At 41.2% G+C, this 25,500-nt stretch overlaps 2 protein-coding genes across 2 annotated transcripts; one reads left to right on the forward strand and one right to left on the reverse strand.

Annotated features, from left to right (window-relative positions):
- The first annotated feature begins 352 nt into the window (after positions 1-352).
- LOC142956916 (DET1- and DDB1-associated protein 1-like) lies at positions 353-3,460 on the forward strand. The gene is made up of 5 exons (XM_076098701.1): positions 353-678; positions 966-1,046; positions 1,185-1,236; positions 1,479-1,540; positions 1,669-3,460. The coding sequence occupies exons 1-5, from the start codon at positions 670-672 to the stop codon at positions 1,771-1,773; spliced, it is 309 nt and encodes a 102-aa protein (XP_075954816.1). The 5' UTR covers positions 353-669; the 3' UTR covers positions 1,774-3,460.
- On the reverse strand, positions 3,291-25,423 carry LOC142956912 (anoctamin-8-like). The gene is made up of 18 exons (XM_076098694.1): positions 18,183-25,423; positions 14,966-15,076; positions 12,977-13,109; positions 11,808-11,946; positions 11,531-11,627; positions 11,235-11,351; positions 10,958-11,085; positions 10,449-10,610; positions 9,514-9,666; positions 9,018-9,144; positions 8,692-8,747; positions 8,514-8,588; positions 7,078-7,575; positions 6,632-6,772; positions 6,296-6,487; positions 6,053-6,184; positions 5,590-5,700; positions 3,291-5,054 (listed from the first exon to the last, which is right to left on the reverse strand). Exons 1-18 carry the CDS (start codon positions 18,370-18,372, stop codon positions 4,404-4,406), a joined length of 3,213 nt encoding a protein of 1,070 aa, XP_075954809.1. The 5' UTR covers positions 18,373-25,423; the 3' UTR covers positions 3,291-4,403.
- Between the last annotated feature and the right edge of the window lie 77 nt (positions 25,424-25,500).

Raw genomic sequence — 25,500 nt, forward strand, 5'->3', positions numbered from 1 at the left:
CATTGTATATGAACACTTAAATATCGACAATAAAAGTTCTAGCGTATGGGTTGTTTTGCTATTGTTCAGATTCTATTATTGAATCAGTATTTTTACCGACACTCGTCCATCTGCTCAACTCATAACTGCGAGAAGCAACAGCATGTAGAGAGATAAATGCATAATGAACATGGAGAACATGCTGTAGAAAGTACTTGTGTTGTTCTCTTCAGAGCTTCAGGCCATTACCAGCTTGTACTGGGGGATTGGTCTGTTACATAATCTCTTTCTAGCCTATCAGCGCATTGCTTCTTCTGTCACTTCACGCATCCACCACTGTTCAACCAATGAGGTGCGTTGAATCTAAAGTAACCGCCCACGAGCAGACTAAACAACAAAGATGGAGTTGTGAACTAGTAGCAAGTTAGCTTCCAGATGACGTTCAATTTCAGTTTGTGTGTAATTACCGTTAAAAGAGTGGAAGTTACCAGCTGATTGAAGTGGCGTGATGCGGTCGTATCGAAGTCATACATAGTTGAGGTTTTATAGAAGCTGTCAAACGGGTAAACATACCGGTATCTTAGCTACGACAAAGACAACAAGGCTTAGTAGCTACCTAGGTTAGCTAAGTAACGTCTGCTCGTTTTCACTCCAGCTAACTAACGAGCAAAGAGCGTGAACACGACAGAAATGGAGAAGGTAACGTTTGGTTCACAGCTTGTTCTTTTCTTAGTTTTAATTATTTGTGTATAGATGTTAAATAGCTGGTTCCTTTCGGCTTCGATAGACATGTTGCGTTAACATTGCGTTGTTGAAAGCAGGCTGTATGTTACCTTACTCGCTGTCAACATTATCTAGTTACATGTACCCGCTAACGTTAAGGAGTAAACGGTTCTCTACTACCTAGCTATAGCTTCGGTAACGTTAGTTGGTCTCACCACCCGGAAGTGGTCTGTTCACATTTTCTTTTTCTGTTCTGCTCACAGTCAGATTTCCTGAAAGGACTACCTGTCTACAACAAAAATAACTTCAGCAGGTTCCACGCAGACTCTCTATGTAAAGCGTCAGTGAGTCAACTTTTTTTCCCCCCAAAAAAATGCTGAGATAAAATCATGTTGTCAGTGTCTTGTGAATTCATAAATATCTTGTCACGTGGTAATACTTTGTCTGAGATCAATCTAACCAACATGGAACTGTTGTTTTAGAACCGTCGACCATCTGTGTATCTTCCAACACGGGAATATCCATCAGAGCAGAGTAAGTGCATTAAACATATGCTTACAGAGCCCACAGTCTACATTGATGAAATATAGTATATTAGTTATATCTGTAGTTGCATCAGTTTCTGTCTTCCATTAGGGGAAATCACCTTCAGTTCCAGGTCGACAGTGGAGTCATTACTCAACTTGTTTAGGTTATTATTCTCTAAGGGAACAGCTGATTTCAACTACACTCTTGTCTCTCTTGATGTAATCGGTGTTTGTGTTTTATCTCCTCAGTCATTGTCACAGAGAAGACAAACATCCTATTGCGATATCTTCATCAACAGTGGGACAAAAAGGTACAACTTTTTAAAGATAGTTAATGTCATTTAGGAGAAAGGTGGTGCTAATTTTGTACGACCATAAAATATCCTGTGTTTAGTGGTCGTGGTTTGTTAAACGTTTTTACTTCTTCTTACTTTATCAGAATACAGCAAAGAAACGAGAGCAGGAAGAAGGAGAGGTGGAGAACACGGCGCCTCCACGGAAAATTGCCAGAACAGACAGTCGGGAGCAGAATGAGGATTCGTGAATTGCTGTGCTGTTGACGCGCACCCAGCAGAGACTGACCTATTACACAGATGCTGAACATATGTTTGCAAACCCAGGCCTTGACACTGACGCACACAGGGATTGATCCATTTCAGACCATAGCCGGCATGATCTTAATGTCATAAAACATTGGTCTTCATGTTTTACTTCAGAATTCCTCTTCAACCAAAACCTTTTTTCCACAATTTATTTTCTTTTGTTCCAAGACACCTCTGCCTCAAATTTCAGTCTTTTGTGCTTTGAAAATAACACCTACCTCCTGATTCCTCATTCTCTCTGATTTTCCTTCACTTTTCACAGTTTCTTTTAAACATGTAGGTCCTTTGGGGAGGGTTTACAGCTGTAGTTATTCATAGCTTCTCTGAGATATGCACATATTAATTTAAGTCTATTGGTTAAGTGGCATGCCCTCTGTTGTTGCTCCTACTCCAGTATAATCTTTTAGTTTTGAACTACGTAACTACGGTGGTCTATAAAATGTTATTTTGGCTCATCCTTTATGATTACTGGCATCGTTCGTTAGATTTAATCATCCATTCAGGGTTTGTTATGGACGGGTGCCGAAAGAAATGTTCTTGTTTTCTCCTGATGAATATTGATTTATTGCCTTGAATGGAAGTAAGTGTATTATAACTACGTCTTAGAGTAACCCCCTTGGTTCATGTCGTTGTTTCAGTTGGAGAAGTGAACCACAAGTGAGCTGAATGGATGTTAGCGTGTCTATTGAGACACATTTAAGCCAATAGAGTCATACCGGAGGATGCAAACTGTTTTTGTACAGGAAGACCTGCAGATTGTGTAGCCATGTTCTAAGTTTGATGCTCAGTAGTTTGAGATCACCACTTTATAAGCAGTGTGTGTATCTTTGTAATTACAACGTTTGCACAATATTTTATGGAAGAGCTGAGGACTGCAGGTATGTGTGAATTTAAAATGTAGCCGTACTGCTGGGTAGGACTGCTGTCAATGGGGAAATGTGTGTGGCTTTACAAGCTTTGGACAGCAGGACTAAATAAAGTCTGTTTGCGGTTCACACAGTCGGTGAAGCTCATCGTAAAGTCTTGTATATTTGTACAGTATGTATATTGTGATTGTTCCGATCCTTTTATCAGGTAACAAGACGACTCGCTCTGATTTTTGTCTTCACCAGGTTAGCCATACTGTTATTTCACTTTGCTGAGACAATTTGTTCTTGACATTGGAGGGATACAAGCCAGAGTTCAGTCAATTTTGCTTAATTTTCTTTGCACTTTTAGAAACCTCACTTTTTGCGCATCTATAAAGACAAATCTGCTGCAAATTTTCAGCAATGTTTGTCACGACAGACAGTTGAGTCTATTAATGCACATTTTTACTTTAGTTACATTTTGCTGTTAGAAGATTTACAGAGTATATGTGCAGGTTGGCTGCTTACGTAGTTAGAATACAATACGTTTCTCAAGTATGAGTTTAAACCAGAAACATGCAGTGTTATTGTCCTGGCTCTCTAGAAGAGTGCGAACTCTACTCTTCTCAAACGGTTTGTATTCTATCACCTAATTAAGCTTGGAATGTGTTTATTGTTGAATGCTTTGCTTTTGAGTTTATGTATAAATGTATTGTCAATTTCAGATCTCGTTCTTATAAAGATTACAGTAGGACATATACAGTAAAGGCTACAACTCAAAGTTAATGGCAACATTTTTTGTGTGGAAGTGAAGAAAATAACCTAGCGTGTATTGGAGGGTTTTGAGGAAATGCTGTACAAATTTAATTGAAAATGATCTTCTGGCAAATAGGTGCGTATCTAGATAAGAGTGTAAATGTTCTGTTGACAGTGTTATTTTCCTTACAAATCTAGTTTACATGTCCTCTTTCCAGGAACCATATCAACCCAGCAAACATCTCCCATCCAGTAATGTTTACTGTAAACAGAATCAGCCAATGCTTATCTCTTGATAGATGTTTATTCAAGTGGGATTTATTTGCATCATAGAAGTACATTCACTAATTTATGTAGTAAAATAATTCATAGAAAATGAAAGTTAAGAAAAATAGAGTATTTTTTATGGTCACAGTGAATATAATTTGACCTATTGCGGAAGAATATGATGGCTTCAAAAGTGCTTCACAACTGAAAAGACATGATGGACATGTCATGCATGCACACGATGCAACATGCATTCAATACAGGCATAAGAATGAGAAACAAACCTGGAACGGGAAGCTGCCGTTCATGTCCTTTGATAAAAGGGCTCATTGGTGATCAAGTCCTGGTTTTTGAAAAAAAAAAAAAAGATCCCTCACATCAACAATCTGTTCTGGTGCTATTGAAAACCAGGCACTCATGCAGTATTTTAACCTTAAGTAAATGTCACTCAAGCCCCATTCAAGGCGTTACACCCACTGAACATATTTTACATGGAAGCTAGATAATCAAGCGTTAACAGAGACCGTATAATACTTTGTGTGAAATAAGTTGCATCAAGAATGAAAGTCTAACGCTGACCTTACGTTTGGTCCTTGTGACTAATGTGTTCTCCTACGGTACAGGTGTGTCTGAAGGTTTTCTTAAACATTTGTACATTGCTCCCCTCATAATAATATTACATCGGTATGGTTGGACATGTATTAACTCTTTGAGTTCTCTAAATCAGTCAATTGTCTTGATTCTGCTTTATCTGACTCGTTTGAGGGCAACTCCTCCAGGGTTGTGTTTACGTCTCCCCTGTTGGGCTGAGTGCTGGCGGGCTGTGGCGCTGGTTGTGTCCCGTTCACACACACCACTGTCCCCTCTGATTTGCTGAAACTGAACAGCTTCCCAGGACTGAATGTCCTGTTGGGGGACTGTGACCTCTCCTGGCCACTAGGGGGAACAGAAGAGGTCACCGTTGAGCCGGGCCCTCCAGCTGCTGCTGCCGGCTCTTTTTTCCCCTCAGGTGACTTCAGGAACTTCAGAAATCCTGGCAGCTTTGCCTCACCTCCTGTTGGGGACTGGGCAGGTGAGCGCGAGCTGCTGGAGGAAAACTTCCCCTGGAGAGGCATGATCTGCTTCAGCTTCATGACATTGTTGTTTCCCAGCAGAGAGCTGGGTCTCTTAGGCTTGTCCCCTGCCTTGCCCCCCGGTGCTTTGTCGTGGTGGTGCTGGTGCTGTGCGTCCGCCCTGTGCTCGCTCTCCTGGCGGGCCTCGGCCTGCAGCTCAGCCTGACGCTGAAGCTCCTCCTCTTCACGCCTGCGTCTGAGCTGCTGTTGGAAGTGCTGCTGGGCCTGCTGCTCATGCTTCTAAATAGGGAGGCATTTTAAAAATGGAGACGCGGAAGAGGGGAGATAGAGAAAGAGTCACAGGAACAAAGACAGTGAACGACACAAGGAAAGAGAGGAGAAGACTGCATAAGGAATATAAGTTAGTATTAATTCATGTGAGGTAGCATTGCTAGCAATTACAGCTTTCTTCAGATCTGTGTTAACTCTCATTTTGCATAGTCACTGATGAAGAAGTTGCCATCTTATCCAGCAGTAAGCTAACACAACAAGCTGCTTACACTAAATGTGCTTTTCTATCCTGACGAGACTGATCTAAGACACCATCGAGTGCCACTGATGTGATACAACACTGTACAGACAAACATCGGCAAGCACACACATTTTCTTATGGACAGTCAGAAAAAGCTGCACTAGTGTAGATTTTTGGACAATGCACACCAAGAGACCCAGGGACACAAAGGGGTACGTAAACAGAAATACGTTATAAAATGAGTGCAGCCAGCAGCAAGCCTTAAGTTGCCCGAAGGTCTTTCAAGCTATGATACAACGATACCTTGAAAGCTTCCCTTCGTCGGTACTCTAGCTTGGCCATCTCTTCTGCTACCCAGCCAGGGATATCAGGGATGGCAACATGGATGATGTACTTTAGGAGGATTGCAAAGTGCTGTAAACCACCGAGACCACAAAGGGACAGGCTCAACACACAGTTACCTCAAGGCACAACCACATTATATTTCTTATTCTTGTATAAATATATATATATATATATATATTTTTGTACAGACCAAACAACACATGTCATACACATACCAAAAACCCGTGTGAGGTTTTGTGTTCATTAATAAACCTGGATCAAAAAAAACATTTTGAAAGTTTTACAAAGTCACAAAAAAAAAAGCAGGCCATGCACATTTGCATTCCTTTTGGAATATTTTAAAAAGTGTCATTTTGGGGAATAAAACTACAGTCTTTCAAAACTCTAAAACAAACCTGCCTTTACACAGTGCAGTGCATACCTCCAGTAAGACGATGGAGATGATGGTCATCTCAGGACTCAACCAGGGGAACAGGCGCTGTAGCTGCCCACACTGACCAATCAGGTAACAGTTAACTATAATTGCTATCAAGCCCATGGCCTCCATTGCAGTCTGTTGTTGGGAGAAAGAGAGCGAGAGAGAGAAATTCACAGGCTATCAGATGCCCCCGTTATGTACAATGCAGCCTGGAGGGCTTCTCTGACAAAACAAAAACACACTGACCTGCCATTGTCCGATGTTCTCCACCCTCTGTCCAAAGGGTCTTTGCAGGCCGGTACAGAGCTTCAGGGCGTCGCTGCGGATCTCAATGATGTTGTTGATAAGAGCACACATGGCCGCCAGCGGAAACGCAGAGGAGAAGAGCACCACATACCCAAACTGGATAAACATTTCCTGGTAGTCCTGAAGCGTGTCCTGTTGGGGTCAAATATCATGAAAACATATTGGTATTTTAAAGGGTGCACTGTGGTGACATCAGATATAGATGATGTTATATGATACAAGATAGTTTGTAAAAAGTAAAATTTGCATTTCTTTGCCTCATAGCAAGAGTCCCACCTCATATGTCTGCATACAGCTCTCAATCTCAGCCTGGGTCAGAGTGACGGTTTTGGGTTCTTCTGGTGGATCAATCCATGACTTCTTATGCTCTTTCCCTTCACCAACGTTCCTTCTTCTTTGACAGAGAGAGTCCGATTCCTTTGGAGAGGACACAGAGACATACTCCTTGGTCTACGATACTTTCTCTAGTGACTCCTCAGACATCTTAAATTCTGCAGCTTTTAAATTGGATAGTTTCATTCTGATCTCTCGGTGTACTTCCTGAATGAATGACATCAGTCTCCACAGACATGATATAACTTCATTTGTAAAACTACATGAGATAAATTGAACTGTAAGAATTGGTATTGTCTGAACATAATGACATATTTCTGAAAAGTCAAAGCCAAAGGAACATAGCTAACAAAATATAGTAAATCATTTAAAACAAACAGACCACATACTTGAGCCAGCGATTCACAATCACTGTCCTCATCACAACTGTCAAAAATACTGGACGGATCCATCCCTTCCTCCACCATTGTGGGACTGTCCTCAAGGAAGCTGCGATCCACTGTCTGCATTTCTGTCGTGACATCCTGGTAGTCGACCTTCTCGGTGAAGCTGACTTTGCGCTGCTTTAGATTGCTGTCATTCATGTCCCACTCTTCTTCCGTCAGCCTGAATCCGGCTTTCAGATCTCCTCTTCTCTTTGGCTCTGGGTTACCGTTAGCAGTGTGACTGACAGGGATCCCTCTGGGACCCAGGAAGGAATAGGCTGTCATTGAGGCTTGAGCTTTTCCCAGAGCCAGGCGGCCGTACTTGAGTGTGATGGTTTGGAGTAGCTCCCACAGCACCTTGGGCGTGAAGACGCCCAGCTTGTTTTGCTCGTAGAGATAAGGCTGGAGGACCTCTTTGATATTCTGTAGGAACTGGCGGAAGATCAGCAGAGTGGCTAGCATCTGTGTGGAGTAGGAAAACATCTGTTAAGATGATTTTAAGCTGTAATTCTTAGCTGGTTAACTAGCTTACTGTACCTACTGCAGTAACTGAGCAAGGGTATCATTAGCCAATGTAACTACATCAGCTTTATGTTACAGGTTATGTTATTAGCAGCATGTACAGTGTAGCATTTCACCACTGTGCAGCTGTTCCTGGATGCTATCAGCATTCGACAACTCTATTCTGCTCTTTTGTGGACGACTCCAGCCAACCTTACAGAAAGCCTTTAAATCTTGGAACATTTCAAGTAAAATACCGTTTGAAATTACGAGTAGGCTACACAACAATTAGATAAGCTAACCAGTCAAGCAGGGTTATGACGAAAGGGAGTAAATAAGAGTATGATCTATACATTTTTCCTTGTCATATGCCAGAACCCACGAGCTCTACACTGTCCTGATGATCAATGCATTTTCTTCATTTGCATGCGTTCTTCATGGATCATCGACTGGTGAGGATACTGACTTTTTGTCCTGGAGTTGCAGCATCAGCCTCAGTCTTTGAGCACAGTATCATGTCTGTAGCCATCAAGTGTGTTTTTAAGAGCACTTTTACAAGATTCCTCGTTTTGAAACGAGTCAGATGGTAATATTAAAAGTCGGCCGGAGACAGCTAACAATTTTGTTTCATTCAAACCAAAATTGAGAAGGCGGCTTTTGTCTGCCTCTGATATCAAGGACCCATTGTTTCAGAATGACTAAGAATTTCAAGTCGTAAATTGGCACCATCATCATTGTCAACAGCACATGAGCCATGTGCTGTTGAAAGGCTTGACAGGCAGACATAGCAACTGTAACTAAGGGGGCTTATCAGACAGCCAATGGCCACTTTAAACATTATTTTAAAAATAGTCAGTGTAAGACCAGCATTTTGTGATACTCCCAACAGTCGTTGTTACCTCCTTAAGCCGCTCCATGTCCTTGAGGTAGAATCCGATGTAGAAAAGGCTAAGGTAAGAATTGATGAATTCAAACTGTAACACAACCAGAAGACATTACACAAAGTCAAACGCCCACTCAGCCAAGATGAATCGTCTCTATTCTGCCACAAACAGAAGAGGAGGATGCATGACTTACAAAAACCATCTTGATGATGAGATTATTCTCATAGGCACTCTGAAGTCTGTAGTTCTCTGGATTGAGAAATAAAAGAGAAGCATTAGTCAATGTAGAAAGGCTGCTCATAGACCTCTTATAGAGAGTCTTAAAGACAGGAACCTCATAGCCAAAAGCTTCCTACATCAGCTCTCATAAAATATACTCATACATGCCTACCCTATAATACAGTCATGGATAAATACGTCTCATTTTAATTTAATTTCTTAAAAGTAATTATTCTACAATACATCACAGAGATACTATGTTCAGTGTTGTGCCCAGAGAGTTCATGTTGTGTCTCTTACCCATGTCATTAAGCCAGTAGGCAATCTTCTTATACACTTCATCACATATGGTCACAGTGATGGCCAGGAGTATCTTAGGAAGGAATCTTGTGATACCAGGCAGCTCCTGAATCTCCATCACCATCTCCTGCATTAGAAGTATTATAAATATTTAATCAGTCCCACTCATTCATATCTATTCCCATAGCTATTTTTAAAAGGCTATTAAATTAATATGAACTGGCAAGAGGCTTGCTTTGTTTAACCTGTTTGTAAAAATGATATGATTCACACATTTCCAGACTGATATGGATCTTAAGTTAATGCACTGTAATTCTACTTGTTATGTCTTTCTGTTATTTAACTGTTGTGTTATGGCTGACATTTCCAGTAAGGGTGGGTTGGACCTCCTCACAAGCAAATACATTGATACAATATCATCCCCATTTATCAGACCCAGACTGTATCAACTCCATTTCTTGTCATTGAACTCGGTTGCTGTGTTATCGGTTTAAACCTGCAGTTCCAGGCAGAGGAGCATAGCGAGGAAGACGAAGCAGAGACAGAGGAGGCAGATGGGCAGGCTGACCAGCCATCTGAACAGAGCTCTCTTCCAGGGCGGGTAGTAGAACTCCTCACAGCCCGTTATGGGACTGCAGCGCTTCACGCCCTGCAGAGACAGCAGAGGAAGAGAAAACAAGAAAGCATGATTGCAATCATCTTCACTGGAAAATAAATTGGAAACGTTTGTGCAAAATGTCCTCCATACTAACTGCTTGCCTGCCGGGTCGCATTACTTCAGTTTTTGCGTTTGCGTGCCAGATTATTGTGGAAAACGTCAGACATTGCAAATGAAACACCGCTTTATATGTTGAGATTTTCTGGTGTGTGTTACCTCGATCAAAGTTGTTCTGTTTTTATAACTTTTAGTAAGTGCTGCCATTAATTCAGAATATATGAAGATAATGTTTCGATACATCCGATTGTGGTGTAACACATTCTACATCCTTTATTCTTGATTTCATATCATATTAATCTGAATAAGGATGTTGCTATTGCCAGAAGTGCATCCCTAAAAGCATATTCACCCAACGTGGGGCTCGAACCTACGACCCTGAGTTTAAGAGTCTCATGCTCTACCGGGCCTATTTTACCTAATCTCCACAATCCTTTTCGAACGGGTCACCTGCAACCCCTCCCCCAAATTCTCCACTCATTCCACACAACAAGAGGTGGGAGTTGTAGAGAGGCCGCCTGCCCTCCTCTTCTCCGAGAGCACGTATGAGGACACACTCTTCTTGTAACCATAACAGTCACATTTCGTGGTATTGTGTGCTATTCCATCACTGCAGTGTTGCGTAAGTGCTTGCTGATAAATGACTCAACCACACTGACATACAACACAACAAAACAGCAGCAGCAACCTGCTCAAACCTCAGTAACAATCCTCACCCTGAACTGGGGCCTGGGCTCCTCCAAGGACTCGGTGGGGGTGTCCAGGGTGCCCCACCTGTAGGCCAGCTCCGCCTCCCGCCTCTTCCAGCGCTCCAGAAACAACGTCGCCCACACAACATTGAAGAGGGCAAAAACCACACAGCAGATATCCTGACTGGTCTGTGAGCGAGCATGAGAGAATCAAAAGACACTTATGTAACCTTTGAGAGTATGATTATGCCGTTCAGTTTTCAGCTGCCAAAGCTAGTGCCATTACATTGTTCTGTGTGTAGGCTTTTGTGTTTTAAACCTCTCTTATCTTTACAAAGCATGCAAAGGAAATAATACAAAATGTATGACGATGGACAGCAGCATAGAAAATCTCAGTAAGATCCTGACATGCCTGGATTAAAATTAAAATAATAGGATTACAAAACAGCTTCAGTACACATATATCGTGATAGTTAAAGGGTGATTTTCTGAGTGCTTGAAAAGACAGATCTTAACATAGAAGAGGCTTCAAGTACCTGATCAGCCTCTGCGAGTATCCAGAGCAGAAAGCCGATGACAGCAGGGTAAAGCATTGAGTTAGTGTAGAAGCCCAGCCAGGCAAAATACATGCCGATCTTCACTCCAAAGTAGTCACAGATATCATCTGCAAAGCACATGAGATTGACACTTTGAGAAGAGGAATCATTTTGTCTTAAATAATTGATAACAAGCTTTTACAGTATTAATGAATGTGACTTAATAGTAACAGGCAAGACTCTTGTTACTTCAAAATAAAAAGTGTATATTTCCCACCCAGTGGCTGCCTTTCACACACAGCCTGAACCCAAGATGTCATCAGCTGGTTGAGGATCCTCTGTTCATGGAGAGGAAACATTTGATGGATCACCCCACGAGCCTCCAGCTCTGGAACTAAAGAGGACACACCGTGAAACCTTCACACGGTATCTAAGGTGACATTTGTTTGACAAAACTCATATGTAACTTTCCATATAAAATCCGCAGCACAAAGTACTGATGCTATCCAGCTAAGGAAGAGAGAAAAAGGACAGCATCAAAAAAAAGTTGAATCATAACAAATGACAGCATACTGATTGGCTTTCCCTCCAGGAAGTGAATGTTGTGGAGCACCTCCCCCTGTTTGGCGCGCAGATTGTCCAGCCAATACTTTATAATGCCCTGACGCTCCTGAAAACAAAACCGTTATGGGGAGATAGAAAGGATAAGTCATAATATTTAGAGCAATTCAATTCCTGAAATAAAACAGCAAAAGACAGACAAAAATAATCTTGAATAGCACACCCAAAGTAACAATTTTACATCTTTAACAACGAACTTGACATACAGCTCACAGTTTTGACCTCTAACCTGTGAGGTAAAAAAGCAGAGCTCGCTCTCTATGTTCTCGTAGATGTTGTCTTCCTCACAGGAAAAGCGCCGCATCCCGCCACCAAACTGCGGTTTGACGGCCTTGTGCATGCCCATCTGCTCTGCTCCTCGCAGTAAACTGAGGGTGAGGAGAGAGGGGTGGGGGGGTAAATGAGCAGCAGATTAGACCTGATGGAGCACTAACACTGTGTAGCGGCTGGACTGCAGATGTTTGATAGATTAAGTGCATTGAGGCTATGCACACAACAAACTCTAACACACACATACACACACACAAAGAACTGTAACCGGGTTATAACTCTCAGCGTGGTCTCTTAAATTTCAGAATTTTTCAAAGGTGTCCTTAAAGGAATAGTTTGGACATTTTGGGAGATGCACTCTTGTAGGGCTGGAGCGGCTTCTCTACGTAGAAATACGTTGATTTAAAGAATGGCTACGCAATTGTGTCCGGTTTACTTCTTGTCCCCACTAAAGCATGGTACATTAGGATTATAAACACACAAAACCTGTCTCTTGTTAGTAGTAGTAACTTAAAATTAATCTTCTAAATGCTTCTTCATCGCCCCCCTGTTAAGAGTAATTTCTGCACCGCTGCTGTTATGGTGACATAACGTTACACCATGTGTCATCTGACATTGTTATTCGGTCGTTTTATATCGTTTCTATTTGCATTAACGGCCACGCATGAGTGAGAAATTGGCTTTAAAAGTCTGTAACTGTTGTTAAAGGTCTGTTTCTCTTGTGACACACTGATGCAAATATACATTTGACAGTGATTATCTTAACTGCTAAATTTAATAAAAATTATTCTATATTGCCTTTGTTCATAGACATGCAGATATACAGTACATGCACACAAGCACATACATGCTTTTATTTATTGACCCTTACTGACATACAACATAGACTCTGTAAGTTTGGGTAATAAATTGAATCATCAATATGTAGAACGGATAAAATGGCAAAACTAGGGGGTTTGTTTACAACCTGTCTGACTTCGCTCATTCCAGCAATTTTGCTGCATCCCCGTGTATATGCAGTTAAATGATGACGTAAAATGTTGCCAATTCATCAGCCGCTTGGATAAGTAAGGACGAGCCATAAACATTTCAAACAAAAAGTCAGATTTGTGAGTTTCGGAGTCTTACTTCTCAAATGTTGTCGTGATGAAGAAGGCGTGTGCCTGGGTGTGTTTGTGCTGTCGAACCTGAATGCTGACTTGTGGGATTCCAACACGAATCTGATTCAGGAGCCACAGCAGCGTGTGGTCATCCATTGAATCTGGAGGGAGAAAATGTTGTTTTGTCTTAAGTTTGACACGTGAGCATCAAAATACATATTGTGACGACCCCTCCCTTCCACCAGGGGTCTGTGTCTGTTTCCTGTCAGTTCTTCTTGCAGGATGTTGATCGGCAGCTAACGAGCCCCACCTGAGGCTGCCACTTTGGTGGTTTGGTGGTTTGCAGGCATGTTTGCAGAAGGGAGGAAATGACGAGTTTGCTGCAGCATAAAGAGGCTGAAACAAACCCGTCCTTCACCGTCCTGACAGAAGGCCGTGGAAGCAGTAAAAGTGGTGGTAGTAAAAGGTCACGCCAATCAAATCCCTGTCTACATGTATATCACACATATATTTCTAGAGGTTGAGAGGACGGACTGCAACCCAGACTGATGGTAAATCTGATTCCAGCAGTTTCAGCCAACTGCATGCAGCATATTGTGTCTCAATTAAGCTGTTTTGTTTACCTTTTTGTATCTTTACACTGAGACAATTTTTAAAATTGATAACAACGAAAATCAAATTGGAAATTACTGAGTGTCTTCATCCATCCAGCAAATAAGAGACTTTAGTTGTGGAGTAATTTACATACATAGGTCCTATAATGGCTGAATGGTAGCATAAGTGAGCTATTTACTGTAAGAGCTATCAGTACTTTGTATGTTGTTCGGTTTCAGTTTTGTAACTGGTTAATAATAATCACAAACACATACTGTATCATTAAAGCCACATGTATACTGTTTTACAGTGATAGACAACCAGAAAAGACTACATTTAAGTGTGCTTACTTAAATTGAACATTGCCGTTGAGCACACAGTAAACCGCTTACACAGCAAGTCTTCAATGGTAAACGTTTCAATGTGAGAGAGTTAAAGTATAAGCACACCAAAATGATTCAGCTGAAGTACTGAAAGAGTTAGTGGTCTCTGTTGAGCTGAAAGAATTGTAAATTAAGGCACGTAGGCATTTGAATTGTCAGTTTGTATGAAAGCAGTTGAACTTGTGAAATAAATCTTAATTGTTTTTGATAACTGTCTCTATGTACACCCTCTGCACCCTAAAAGCATTTTCACAGTGGGCTTTTGCACGTCTGTGAGTCTGCTAACTACAGGATAAATACATAAATAGACTTGTTTTTCTTAACTCTCACCATCCCTTCAACTCTCAATTTTCTTTAACCTTTCACTTCCTTTCCTAACTGTCTCTGAGCAGATGACACCAAAGCAAAGGTATAAAAAGCCAGATGTGACTGCGCTTTTATTCTGTGGAGACCGTTGATCTCTGTATGATCTGAGCCAATTTGCAAATTCTGTTGTTTGTTGTGGTTGCCTTTTCATGTTCATTTAACAACCGTCTAAACAAGAGTTGTTGTTTGCGCTCACATTGCGCTGGGTATTTTGGTTTGGTTTTGAATTTGAATGCTGGTGAAAATCTGATTTTGAAGGCTGGAATATATGTTGACACTTGCAATACTTACATTTCTACTGATATTAATTATACAAACAATGACCCCTCTGTTTAGTTAGACAGATAAAGCCCTTTGAAGTCTTGTGTTTGCATGCAACATAATATACAAGATGTGTTTTGTGCATTGTCAAGTTTTTCTGAGTCAAATTGCAAAGATAGTCAAAGAAGACCAACAGCAGCTTCCTCATAAGATGCTGCAGAGAGAGCTGCTCTATAGAAATGGGTACAGTAAATGGATGAGATCTAATCGTCCCCAGGGATCATTTTAAGTCCTAGCCATGCATCGGAGTGTCTGGCTTACCACCAAAGACATTTAATGAGGATGCACTGTTCTCTCTACAGCGAGGGATTCATCACAGGACAAACAGGGAGGACAGGCTAAGCTTACCGTACCTGGGAAAGTCATCAGGATATCACAGTTTTCGGTGGGCACCATCTTCAGCCAGGACTTACGAGACATGATGTAGTGTCTGGCCTGCAGAAGGTGCTTCCCAAACAGTTTATCTAAAAGGAAAAGAGGGGCAACAGGAGCTAATAAAGTAAAAAATGATTACAGAGGATAAAGGATAAAGAGGGTTACAGTGTGTGGGACAGACAGATGGTGATATTTTTTCATCAGGGTGATCAAGGACACAGATGACAGGCCATTGGAATCGCTCTGCCACTCATCACTGACGTTATTTCTTTGCCATATTTTCCAATATTTCGCTCTGTCATGGAGACTTCAAGGTATAACAAAAAAGGACAGAAATGTCCAAAACAACTGTCCAGCCAGCGTGAAGGTTGATTTTGCTGCACTAGTCATGTGACCTTTAGCAAATACTGTAAACAAATAGATGATCTGTGAACTGGTGTGCAAATAGCCATGAACAAACTGGCTTATCAAGTCTGTCTGTAAAACCATGAAATGTCGGCAAAGCAGCAGGCCTTCCAGGCAGTCCTGTCCCACAATACAGTGTGAGCTCTGAAGTCATCGTTTTTGCTGCTTCTTGGTCTGTCACACGTTAAGTTTTTGCTCTAAAGTCACACTCTCAAGTCACACTCTCCGTCTCACGCAGGCACAATAGACTCAGTGACTGACCGATCTCTTTATTGTTCACTGAGTCGCCCAGTGACGCTCTCTCAGTACGTGATCAGGATTTCACATTATGCAGTCTAACTGCATTATCACATCACCTACTTTCAGCATGTCTCCTCCCCATTATCGAGAGCCGTCGGTGCTGCTGTCATCTCGCTGTTATAGTATTATGTTTTTAGACCAGCATGCCAACTCAGTGACGGTAACAAACACTTGATGTACTGTAATACATGTCAGACAACAATTCAATCAAGTGTCTGTGTGCAGTCGATTTTATGTGGAGATTTTTTTTACAGATCTAAATGAGATGTATAAATCACTAAGCAATTCAGCTGATTCAAGTGTATTTGATTGTGTGTGCGTGCGTGCGTGCGGGCGTGTGTGTGTGTAATGATGCAATCCAAGTAAAGTCACCGACACTGATTGTTTGTATTTTTCTTTGTCTTGCATTTGCTGTATGTTTCTGAATACCTTAAAGTGATTGTCTCTCTGTCACAAAACATGTAGATATATGTGACAGCAAATATCTCCTCCGGGCAGCAGCAATGTATCCATTCGGAGCAAAATGACCATGTTTGATGAATTGATTCAACATCTAGCTGCAGCAGAGCAAGTGTCGACTGAAGAACTAGAGTATACTGTCTATTTTTTACACTCTCCCTTTCATGTAAACAGTTGTGGTAAGCTCTATAGACTAGGCCACCATCTTTGAAGCTTTTTAACATTGCTAGGCATTAAATGTATATTGCTTATCATCTACCATTTTAATTGCATCATGGAATTTGTTTTAATTTGTATTATTAATTGACATTCCGTATTTAATGATACAAAGCTATTTTTAAGTCAGACCTCTCCCAGCATATTTACAGGCATGTCCCATTGTTTTTTCAATATCACTCAATTGAAATTGATAATTAATTACATTTATCAAATTATCAACATTATAACATCCTAATTTAGCTCATATCACAATTTTCAATAGATGTCTATACTGAACAAAAACCCACCGTCTTTAACTAGTCATACTGCAATAAAGGGGGAAAATATCAGCAGTGAGCCAACATGAAAAAGGAAGTGATGCATGGATGTACTGTATACAAAAATCAGGCTTACTGTTATCAAGGTAAAGGTAAAAATGGTATATCTTGATACAGGTCATATCACCTAACATAGTGCATCCCACTTCATGTCTCACAGTTGGCAGAACCACACTGGGTTCATCACACGACACCATGTGGGAAGTTAGGAGGCTCCTCAAAATAAGTTTTCATTAACAATTTAAACATCTTTTTTAGAATAATCTTTTTTTTACTACATGAATCCGTTTCAGAGTCACAGATTTTGGCTCGTGGGTGGCTGGTCTGGTGCCTTAGCATGCAATGGATGAAAAGCAGACTGTGACATTCAGACCTGCAGGTGGATACACTGTCCAGTTCACCTCAATGGCATTGTAGGAATAAACTGGAGTGTATGGCATAAACACAGAGAGCGTGCAAACTCTAAGAGTTTTCAACAACTCCATCAGCTTTTTAACTAGATGAGGGAAGGTGTGATCGGTGGTAGCCTTATAGGCAACACTGATGTGATCATCAGCAATCATCATTCATACTCAAGAGCTCAGGTATCACAGTGCCTATAATCCCACTCATTTTGTTGATACGGATGTAAAAGAGGGCATGAAAGTGTAATTGTTCTTTATATCATATTTTGTAAGTCTCCATCACCTGTCCTGATCCATATACATGTGGTTGAGATTTTCTCCAAAAAGCTAACATTAGTTGAAATCAAACTTAAAATGAAGGCAATAACTACAGTGACATTGCTCGGGTGTAAAGGTTATATGGTCACATCCAGATGGCCAGACATCTGACTGAGTTTCTCCTCTTTCCAGAAATGCTGGATGGACATAAAACTCAAGATGTAAGGGGGCCCTGGAAATGGCCCAATCTCAAAGCTCCGAACATAAATCCCAGATGAACCTAATAAAGGTTATCAAAATAACACAACTTCAGTGCTGCTTAATAATCCTCACAATGCAATTCCAGAATGAATCATACCACCAGTCATTTGCTTACTCACCACTAACAATTTTCTCCTGTAAAAATCCTCAAGTCTGCAACACCAGAGACAAAACGGACACTGATATACGTGAGCCTGCAACACAATCTTTACTCTCTTCAAAGTATAGTGTGGCACAGCCCGTCGGGACGTGCACCTCCACGGCATGTGACTCCTGCGTGCACCTGTGGACCACGAAAGCCCGACTCCTCCCGGGCCTGATGTCTCAAACGTAATGCGCACTATGTTAGCGGGAAAAGGAAAGACGCACCGACATCAAAACCCAATCACAGACAATAAGTCACCAATGGGTCATTCGGTGAAGTCTATCAAGCATCAGTGACTGCACCATATTGCCCATGCACAGCCTTTTTTTTTTTTTCGCAAATGAACACAAATCTTCCTCAGCTCTCCGCTGCACGCGCGCAGGACACTTAGCCTACAATCTTAATACCGTTTTTCTTTGACACTCACCGAGCACCCCGGATGGTGATAAGGACGTGTGCTGCTGCTGGTTGCTGGTCCTGTCCTGCTGCTCGCTTGGCTGTGGTTCCGTCCTCTCCATCCTTTCCCCTGTCCCGTCGCTGTCGTCGACGTCTGCTCCGCTGTTGCTACTGTTTTCAGCGGCGTCTGTATCAGGTGCTTCGGTGGCCCCCGCTTGCATGGTTATGCATAAATTCTCCGGGTGGGGAAGGGGGCCGGAAAACCGCACTGCACGGAGGACTCTTGTTTTTATTGCATGGCCGTTAAATGCAAAGCGAAACTCTAGTGTATCTGGTAGAGGAAGAGGAGGAGGAGGAGGAGGCGGTGGAGGAGGAACATGATCATGGCATCTACACGCGCGCTAGTCGTGACGACAGAGTCGAGGTAAACACCTCGCAGGCTACAGGTCTATAAAAAATGACATACGTGTCCTAGCTATGCAGAGCTGCAGGTGGTTCACTATACTGTTTGCTATTATTTATATGCACCATCCTTTGTATTTGTCGAAACATGTGTAGGCCCAACCTACAGTGTTGGAAATGTCTTGTATGAACACACACAGACGTTGCAGGGCCTGTATGTGTGGAAGAAAGTCTTGCGTAATACATGCGATACGGGTATCAATCTCCTCGTCTAAGTATCTGTCTCAATCTTTGAATTGAAGTAAAACAGTTGATAATACACCCCAGTGGTGCCAATCCTTCAACAAATGTGCAACTAATCAAAATACCAAAGCCAACTGGCATGCAGCTAACATGTGATTTTGGGGGGACCCTGGGGTCAGTTGTCTGCTTTTATCTGGTTGGTAACCCATCCTTGAATGTGTCTCAAACGGACGGAATACTTAAAAGAAAGAGGTTGGCCGACAGCAGCTTCACCACCAATAAATCACCACTGAAGTGACTGGTCAAATCACAAATAGTCCAGCAGTTCCAGATAGAAAACTGTATTGCTTAGTTTGCCTTGGCAGGGTGCACAGAAATACCTTTGTGGTTTATAGGGGTAGTTTCTGAAATAGGAAGAATAAACAAAAGGAAACCATTAAACCTAATCATTGTGAAGAACGACATGACACCGCTATGCTTAACACGGCCACAAGGTGGAGCCATGAGGCCACAATGGTGACATCTACCTACACTAAATCATCCCAATAGATAACTGTTAGCAGTAATTAACTATCAGGACGTGTAGTTATAAAACCCACGAGTAGGACAGCATGAATACAGACTGTGGATATAACAACAACACTCCGGTGGACATAGTACTAAACTTGGACTAAATATGAATTCAGCAATACAATGAGTGTACAAACGAGTAAAGACCAAACAGAGGCGCATTGACTGTAGTAACAAACACAGGCTCTAAGCAGGTGGAAGCTAACACAGCAGACACTAAATTGCTCTTAAGTGAGCTTATTAATTAGCGTGACCAGTAGTAACACAAATAAACTGAACAAAAGTCACCAAAACAGGGATGAATACTGTACATACACCATCGCAATATGTAACGTAATATTCTTACAGTTCAATGGGCGCACGCAACAGTCAAACAAAGGCAGTAACGCCCGTTTGGGGCTTAATTGGCCTAAACTACTGGAACTCTGTTGTGGTCTTGGTGAACTGCGCAGAACGAGACGGAGCATGCCACTTCAAGGGGGGAGGTGGAATAGTCCAAGCGGTGTGGCCCTTGTAACAATACTACTTCAGTTTCTTATAACTCCTGAGGGGTAGAGCCATTGCTTCCATAAACTGTTCACTTTCTGTTTTACTCAGAACTCAACACAAATGTATACATATTCTGAGGGCTACTGATGATATGATGTTCTGTCTTAGTAACTAACTCTGCCAATTAGCCCTATAAACATGCTATGTCAGCCAGTCCTTCTCCACAGCTGATTCTTATATACACTTTGAAAGGTAAACAGCTTGGAGAGTTTAATGAGAGCATAATTATAATACCATATGGTGCTGTATTTAAATGTGCATGTCTTATTTTTCCAGCAACGATATATATATATAAATACTCATGTGTTGCCCAACAACAGGATCAGAGAGACACTAATTTGATTTCTTGGGATCAATTATGCATTCACACCCTCTGCTGGGGACATCGCCCAGAGGCACGTTTGCCTGTCTGTCTGTCTGTCTGTCTGTCTGTTGCAGTTTCTAACCGTCATGTCAGGACATGGACAAGTGTTTCGCTGCTTCAAGCACAGTGACCAGTGAAGACAGACTGAGGTCTTAGAGAAGAATAAACTAATCACATCCTTCAAAATGATGACTGCTGATGGACTTCCTTTACATGACATGTTGCAAGCAAATACATTTGCTTACATTTGATCAAAAGTGGAAACACAATATCAGTTCAGATATTGTTTGCAGCAGCAGAGCTTATGGTTATCCAATAAATTCAGCTTATCTATATAATGTTGAGGGTGACGTTAACTTCATGCGTTGCAAATGACCAACCCTTTAGATCTGTAAAAATAAGTAGAACAAGAAGGGAACTCAATTACACAATCATGACACATTCATTTCCCTCATATTCCAGAATGGCAATACTCTGTTATGGACAGTAGATGGAGGTAGCAGACAGCTTAAAGCCGTCAGGCTACTGTCACATTATTCAAATGTTAAACTACGTTATTACAACCCAAACACTGACACTTAAACACTGTTATGTCTGTTCTGACATGAGAAGTGGACCTTAAGGTGCAACCTTATGCCTCCTCTCTTGCCCAAGATGATACAAGATCACAAATCTCACTCTCAGATGGCTTTACAATATTTACAACTTATGACAGCCTTGATTCAAATCATAAAAAAATCCCCAAAACAATCTTTTAACAGGGGAAAAATGTATTATTGGTAAATGGTAAGGGACAGAAAGGTTTAAGGTTAAAAGTCATATTGATGGGTATTTTACATATTGCAGCATTGATTTTAACGGCAGAAAACAGAAAAGAAATTGTGTCTATAAAATGACAGACAAGTATGATCAGAGCTCATCAGAATGCAGACACCAAAAAGACAGAAAAGGCTCGATAAATGTCTAGTAGTGTCGAGTTTTGATAAAAATGGAGGAATGGATAAATCAAAAGCATGCCACTAGTTGCATTTTGTCAAATCACTGGACCGCTCTAAGAAAACTGTCGGCCTTTGCGTAGCCCTCTTCCTCTGTTAAACCTTGTTTTTATAGTTGGACCCCTAACAATTAAGAAATCATCACTGACTTTTGAAATGCATTTGGGATGTTCCTCCTAAAAAGAGGACTGATAACCATGATTTGTTAACAGGAAACAGACTATTGTTTGGTCTTACGCAAAATTGTGTTATTCATTATGAGCAAATATTTATTATCACAGGGTCAGAGCGGTGAGTAGGGTTTCTCCCATCCCCCCTCACGGCTGTCAACACATGTGTTTAATATACTTTGTGCAGTGACTGATGTCTCTCAGCAGGTGTGAGGGATTAAACCCAAATAACTGCAGTGGCTTTAGCTCCATTGCTCGTTCTTAGCAGACTAGATGATCTGTGATCCTCCCGATATCCCTGCCTGCAGTGTAGCACATGAAGGCTCACTATGTGATGGATAATCAATGATATAGACAAATAGGACACTGTTGTCGCTGGTCCTGGCTTCCAGGAGCTCAGCTCATGATTTCCACAACGTTTACAACAACTGACGCTTTAGGGAAAACTCATTTGGTCCTAAGTAAAGCCTCTTGTTTCCACTTTGTTTAGTTTTACTTTGGTACACGAACAGTTAAACATCCAGCTCAAGGAATAACAGCACAATACATGTTGGTGCAAAAGTGTTGGTGAACTGGAGTTTCTACTGGAGTTCTTCTTCGGTGTATTGTTTTGTGTCTTACATTAAAGTTGGACGCAAAATAGTTTTTTTTTCAGTGTATTGTGATAGTATATATACAGTATATACAATACTTTCGATTTTATTTGCAGATTTTTCATTTAACAAAACTAGTGATATTCTTGTCATGCTCTAATTTGCTAATTATGCAAATATAAGCACGCTAAAATGCAAAACTAAGATAGTGAACACTATAGCTATACCCGATAAACATCAGCATGTTAGCAAAGCGATTACATTCATTCCATTAATTGCAGGCCTAATTGTTCACTTTGCTTGAAATTATTCTACACTTGTAACAAAATGCTTGTAATCCCCGACAGCTGTGAAACAGGAAAGTGAAGTGTGAGCGGCTACTTGTGAAGGGTTTTTCTCTATTCTGTATTCCCTTTTTTTCTTTTGTCAACAATATCCTCAATGTTGCTTAACATAGAACACTCTGGGTAATACAATGATCACATAGGTTTGAATTAGGACCACTAGTTTCATTTATTTAACGTTATCTCTGTGAAATTATGTTTTATCTCTCAGATGGCTCTAAATACTACAATAACCATGACCCGAAGCTGCCTTTGCCATGGAGAAGAATCCAGCCAAAGTTGAGCCCAAAATGAAAGGTGAACAGATTTAAGATGTGAATTTAAAAATCTGTTTTCTCAACAGTGTAATAGCTTTCACCCAATGTTAGCGGCACACATGATAGAATTTTAAGCTCAGTGATTGGATGTTTCTAGCCAAAATGCACCTCAGCAGTTAACTTCTCCCCCAGAATTTTCAGGTATACTTGTACCCTCTACTTTTACCACTGAACCAGATACTTTGTAACACAGCTATTAATATTTTGGACTTTTAATTAAACCAAGAGAGTCTCATGTCGATCCCTGCTGTAGAAGAGCTCTTACTAATACACGTAATATTGATGGCATGTTGACTTTGCGTGTGCAACTAGGACTGCATGGTTTCCCCTTTAAAACCGAGGCTACATTAATCACGGGTTACATGAAGTCAACACACATTCTCTTTAAGCAATTAAACAGACCCGTGTTTTCCTTTCCATAGCTGCTCTGCAGAAAGAGGTCACGGTGAAAGTCAGGGTTGCGCTGAAGGACTTCCACACAAAAGGACATCAGTGCACGGGAACATTTTCCGCTTACAACCCTCCCCCATCAACAATACAGTATCTGCAAGAGAAAGGGTTTTTGCCCCCCTGATGTCTTTTCCAGCCTGGGCAGCCACGAGAGAGGCCAGGCAGATAGGAAATGCAATTAGAAGTCACAGTAAAGAGGGAACATTAGCAGCGACGGACAAAAGAGTTTGCAGTTTTGTAACCCCAGGTGAGGAAGGAGGACGTTATCATAAGCACCCGTTCCCTTTCCTGCATCAGCAGATGGAGGGAGGTGGCTGGCCAGTCTGCGACACAATGGCCCCAAGTCTTCGATCTCAGTGTTGTCTCAGTGTCAAGATCCCTAAAGAACCAGCCAGCAATGAGTTTAAAAATCTGTCATTGAGCCTCAAACTGATCATGTACTGGACAATCCTGGTCCCAGTGGTACATGTGGCCTAAATAATTACCTACCTGAAAAATAAGGACAGGCATAGACAGACTAACAAGTGATTGATCAGAGCCTAATAGATAGTGCCCAGTTTTGGTTCAATTTGTTTTCCTTATATATTATAATCACACATCAGCAGTTTTTGGCAGTGTCGCAAAGTTATTGTCAATAACAGATCTTAATGATTGTGTCAACAATATTACAAGCCAATTGTGTTAGAGATGCATGTCAAACCTCCTCTTTGGACCTTTGTGTAACACAATCACAAGTTGATATAGTACACCTGGCTCTTTTCAACAATCACACACATCATTTATTTCAACTGGTGGCTAAGTGGAGAGCAGGGCCGTCTTTCAATCAGAGGATCGGCGGTTTGATCCCTGGCTCCGGCCTCGCTAGTCGCATGTCGATGTGTCCTTCAGCAAGACACTTAACCCCAAAATTGCTTGTTTGATTACAGTTAAACCATAAGCACTTATTAAAAATGTCTTATTTACAAATGGATGCCTATTTAGACTTATTTTCCCCTTATTTTACGTGGGTATTATGTTGTCTTTTGTTTTCTTTTAATGAACTTATTCTGTGATTTGGGACTGTAGCAAATTAGTTTGTGGCTGAGTTACCGTGACGTTGTAATATTGACGTTATTATAATGTTAAAGATAATAATAAAATAAACACCAGGGGAACATCATTGTTGAACATCAGAGCCATGTTGTTGAAAACAGCTCGTTAAATCTCCCCCTTCGTGCATTAATTGTTGCTGTTTAAACCCTGTTAAAGTTAGGCATATGAATGAACTGTGTTCTGTCTATAATTTAGTAGTTTGGTCTCCTGTATATAGGGTGAATAAATGATACAAACAAATGATGTTATGGTAATCATTGTCCACAGTGTCAGTAAAAACAATGGCCAATTGCGTCATTTGTGGACAGGGAATAAAGAAATGACAAGAGTCGACAGGAAAATGCATTGAAATGTCAGGAAACATGTTGACAGCATCATCATGATGATTTTCAAGGAAGTAGTTGGAACACGTCCTGTGTCTCAGTCAGTCGACTAAAGTGACTCCCAGAAGCATCCAACCAGTTAACCTTTAATATCCTCGCAGCTCCTCGGCAGTAAGCTGCACATCCCAAATGTGGAAAAACACTTGATGTTAAACAAAGGATATCCTTTAGACAGGAAAGAGCTCTCCCTTCGCTCAAGTCTAAGTGCTGTTTCTATTAATTGGCGCCAACCACAACACACTCTCGGTTCTTGAATTAAAAGTACGTTCCCATCCTTCCACAGTGCAACCAACAGGATGTTTGTCTGTTCTCATGATGCTTTGTTTCCCTTCTCCATGGTAGGGTTGAACTGGTACAAATTAAACTGCCATCCATATGTCCCAAATGCTCAAACATGGGGTATTTTATTCTACACACTAACAACCCTGTTTATATTTTTCTATATTCATTTCCGTCTCTTTGTTTAATAAACTTAGCAAAGATTAAACATACAATCTGTCTGCTTTTGCCGTTTCACGACTTGTTTTGGGAAAGGTTAGAGCCCTCATCCGATACCAAGAAAAGCTCCATCTTTACCCCGTCATGTGTTCTTTATAAGAGATATATTAGGAGTTTATTTAGAAAATGGATATCCGTGTTCTCTACGGTTAAGTGATGGCACATTGTTTTTAACAACAGCATGTATACAAGAGCGTTTCAAAAAGTTCCCCCGTCTGCTGGACTGCTGACAGGTTGGCAGGTAAACATAAACATGCTGGAGGGATTAGGACCCGTTGCCAGTAAATCTTTACAGGAGGGGCTCAGGAGCCTTCTGTAGATAATTAGCGACACAATAGGTGACGCACATGGGGACAAACAGTTGCTTCCGTCTCTGCAT

This window comes from Anarhichas minor, unplaced genomic scaffold, assembly GCF_050575085.1.
Source record: "Anarhichas minor isolate MPS153535 unplaced genomic scaffold, ASM5057508v1 ptg000024l, whole genome shotgun sequence".
In the NCBI taxonomy this organism is placed as follows: Eukaryota; Metazoa; Chordata; class Actinopteri; order Perciformes; family Anarhichadidae; genus Anarhichas; species Anarhichas minor.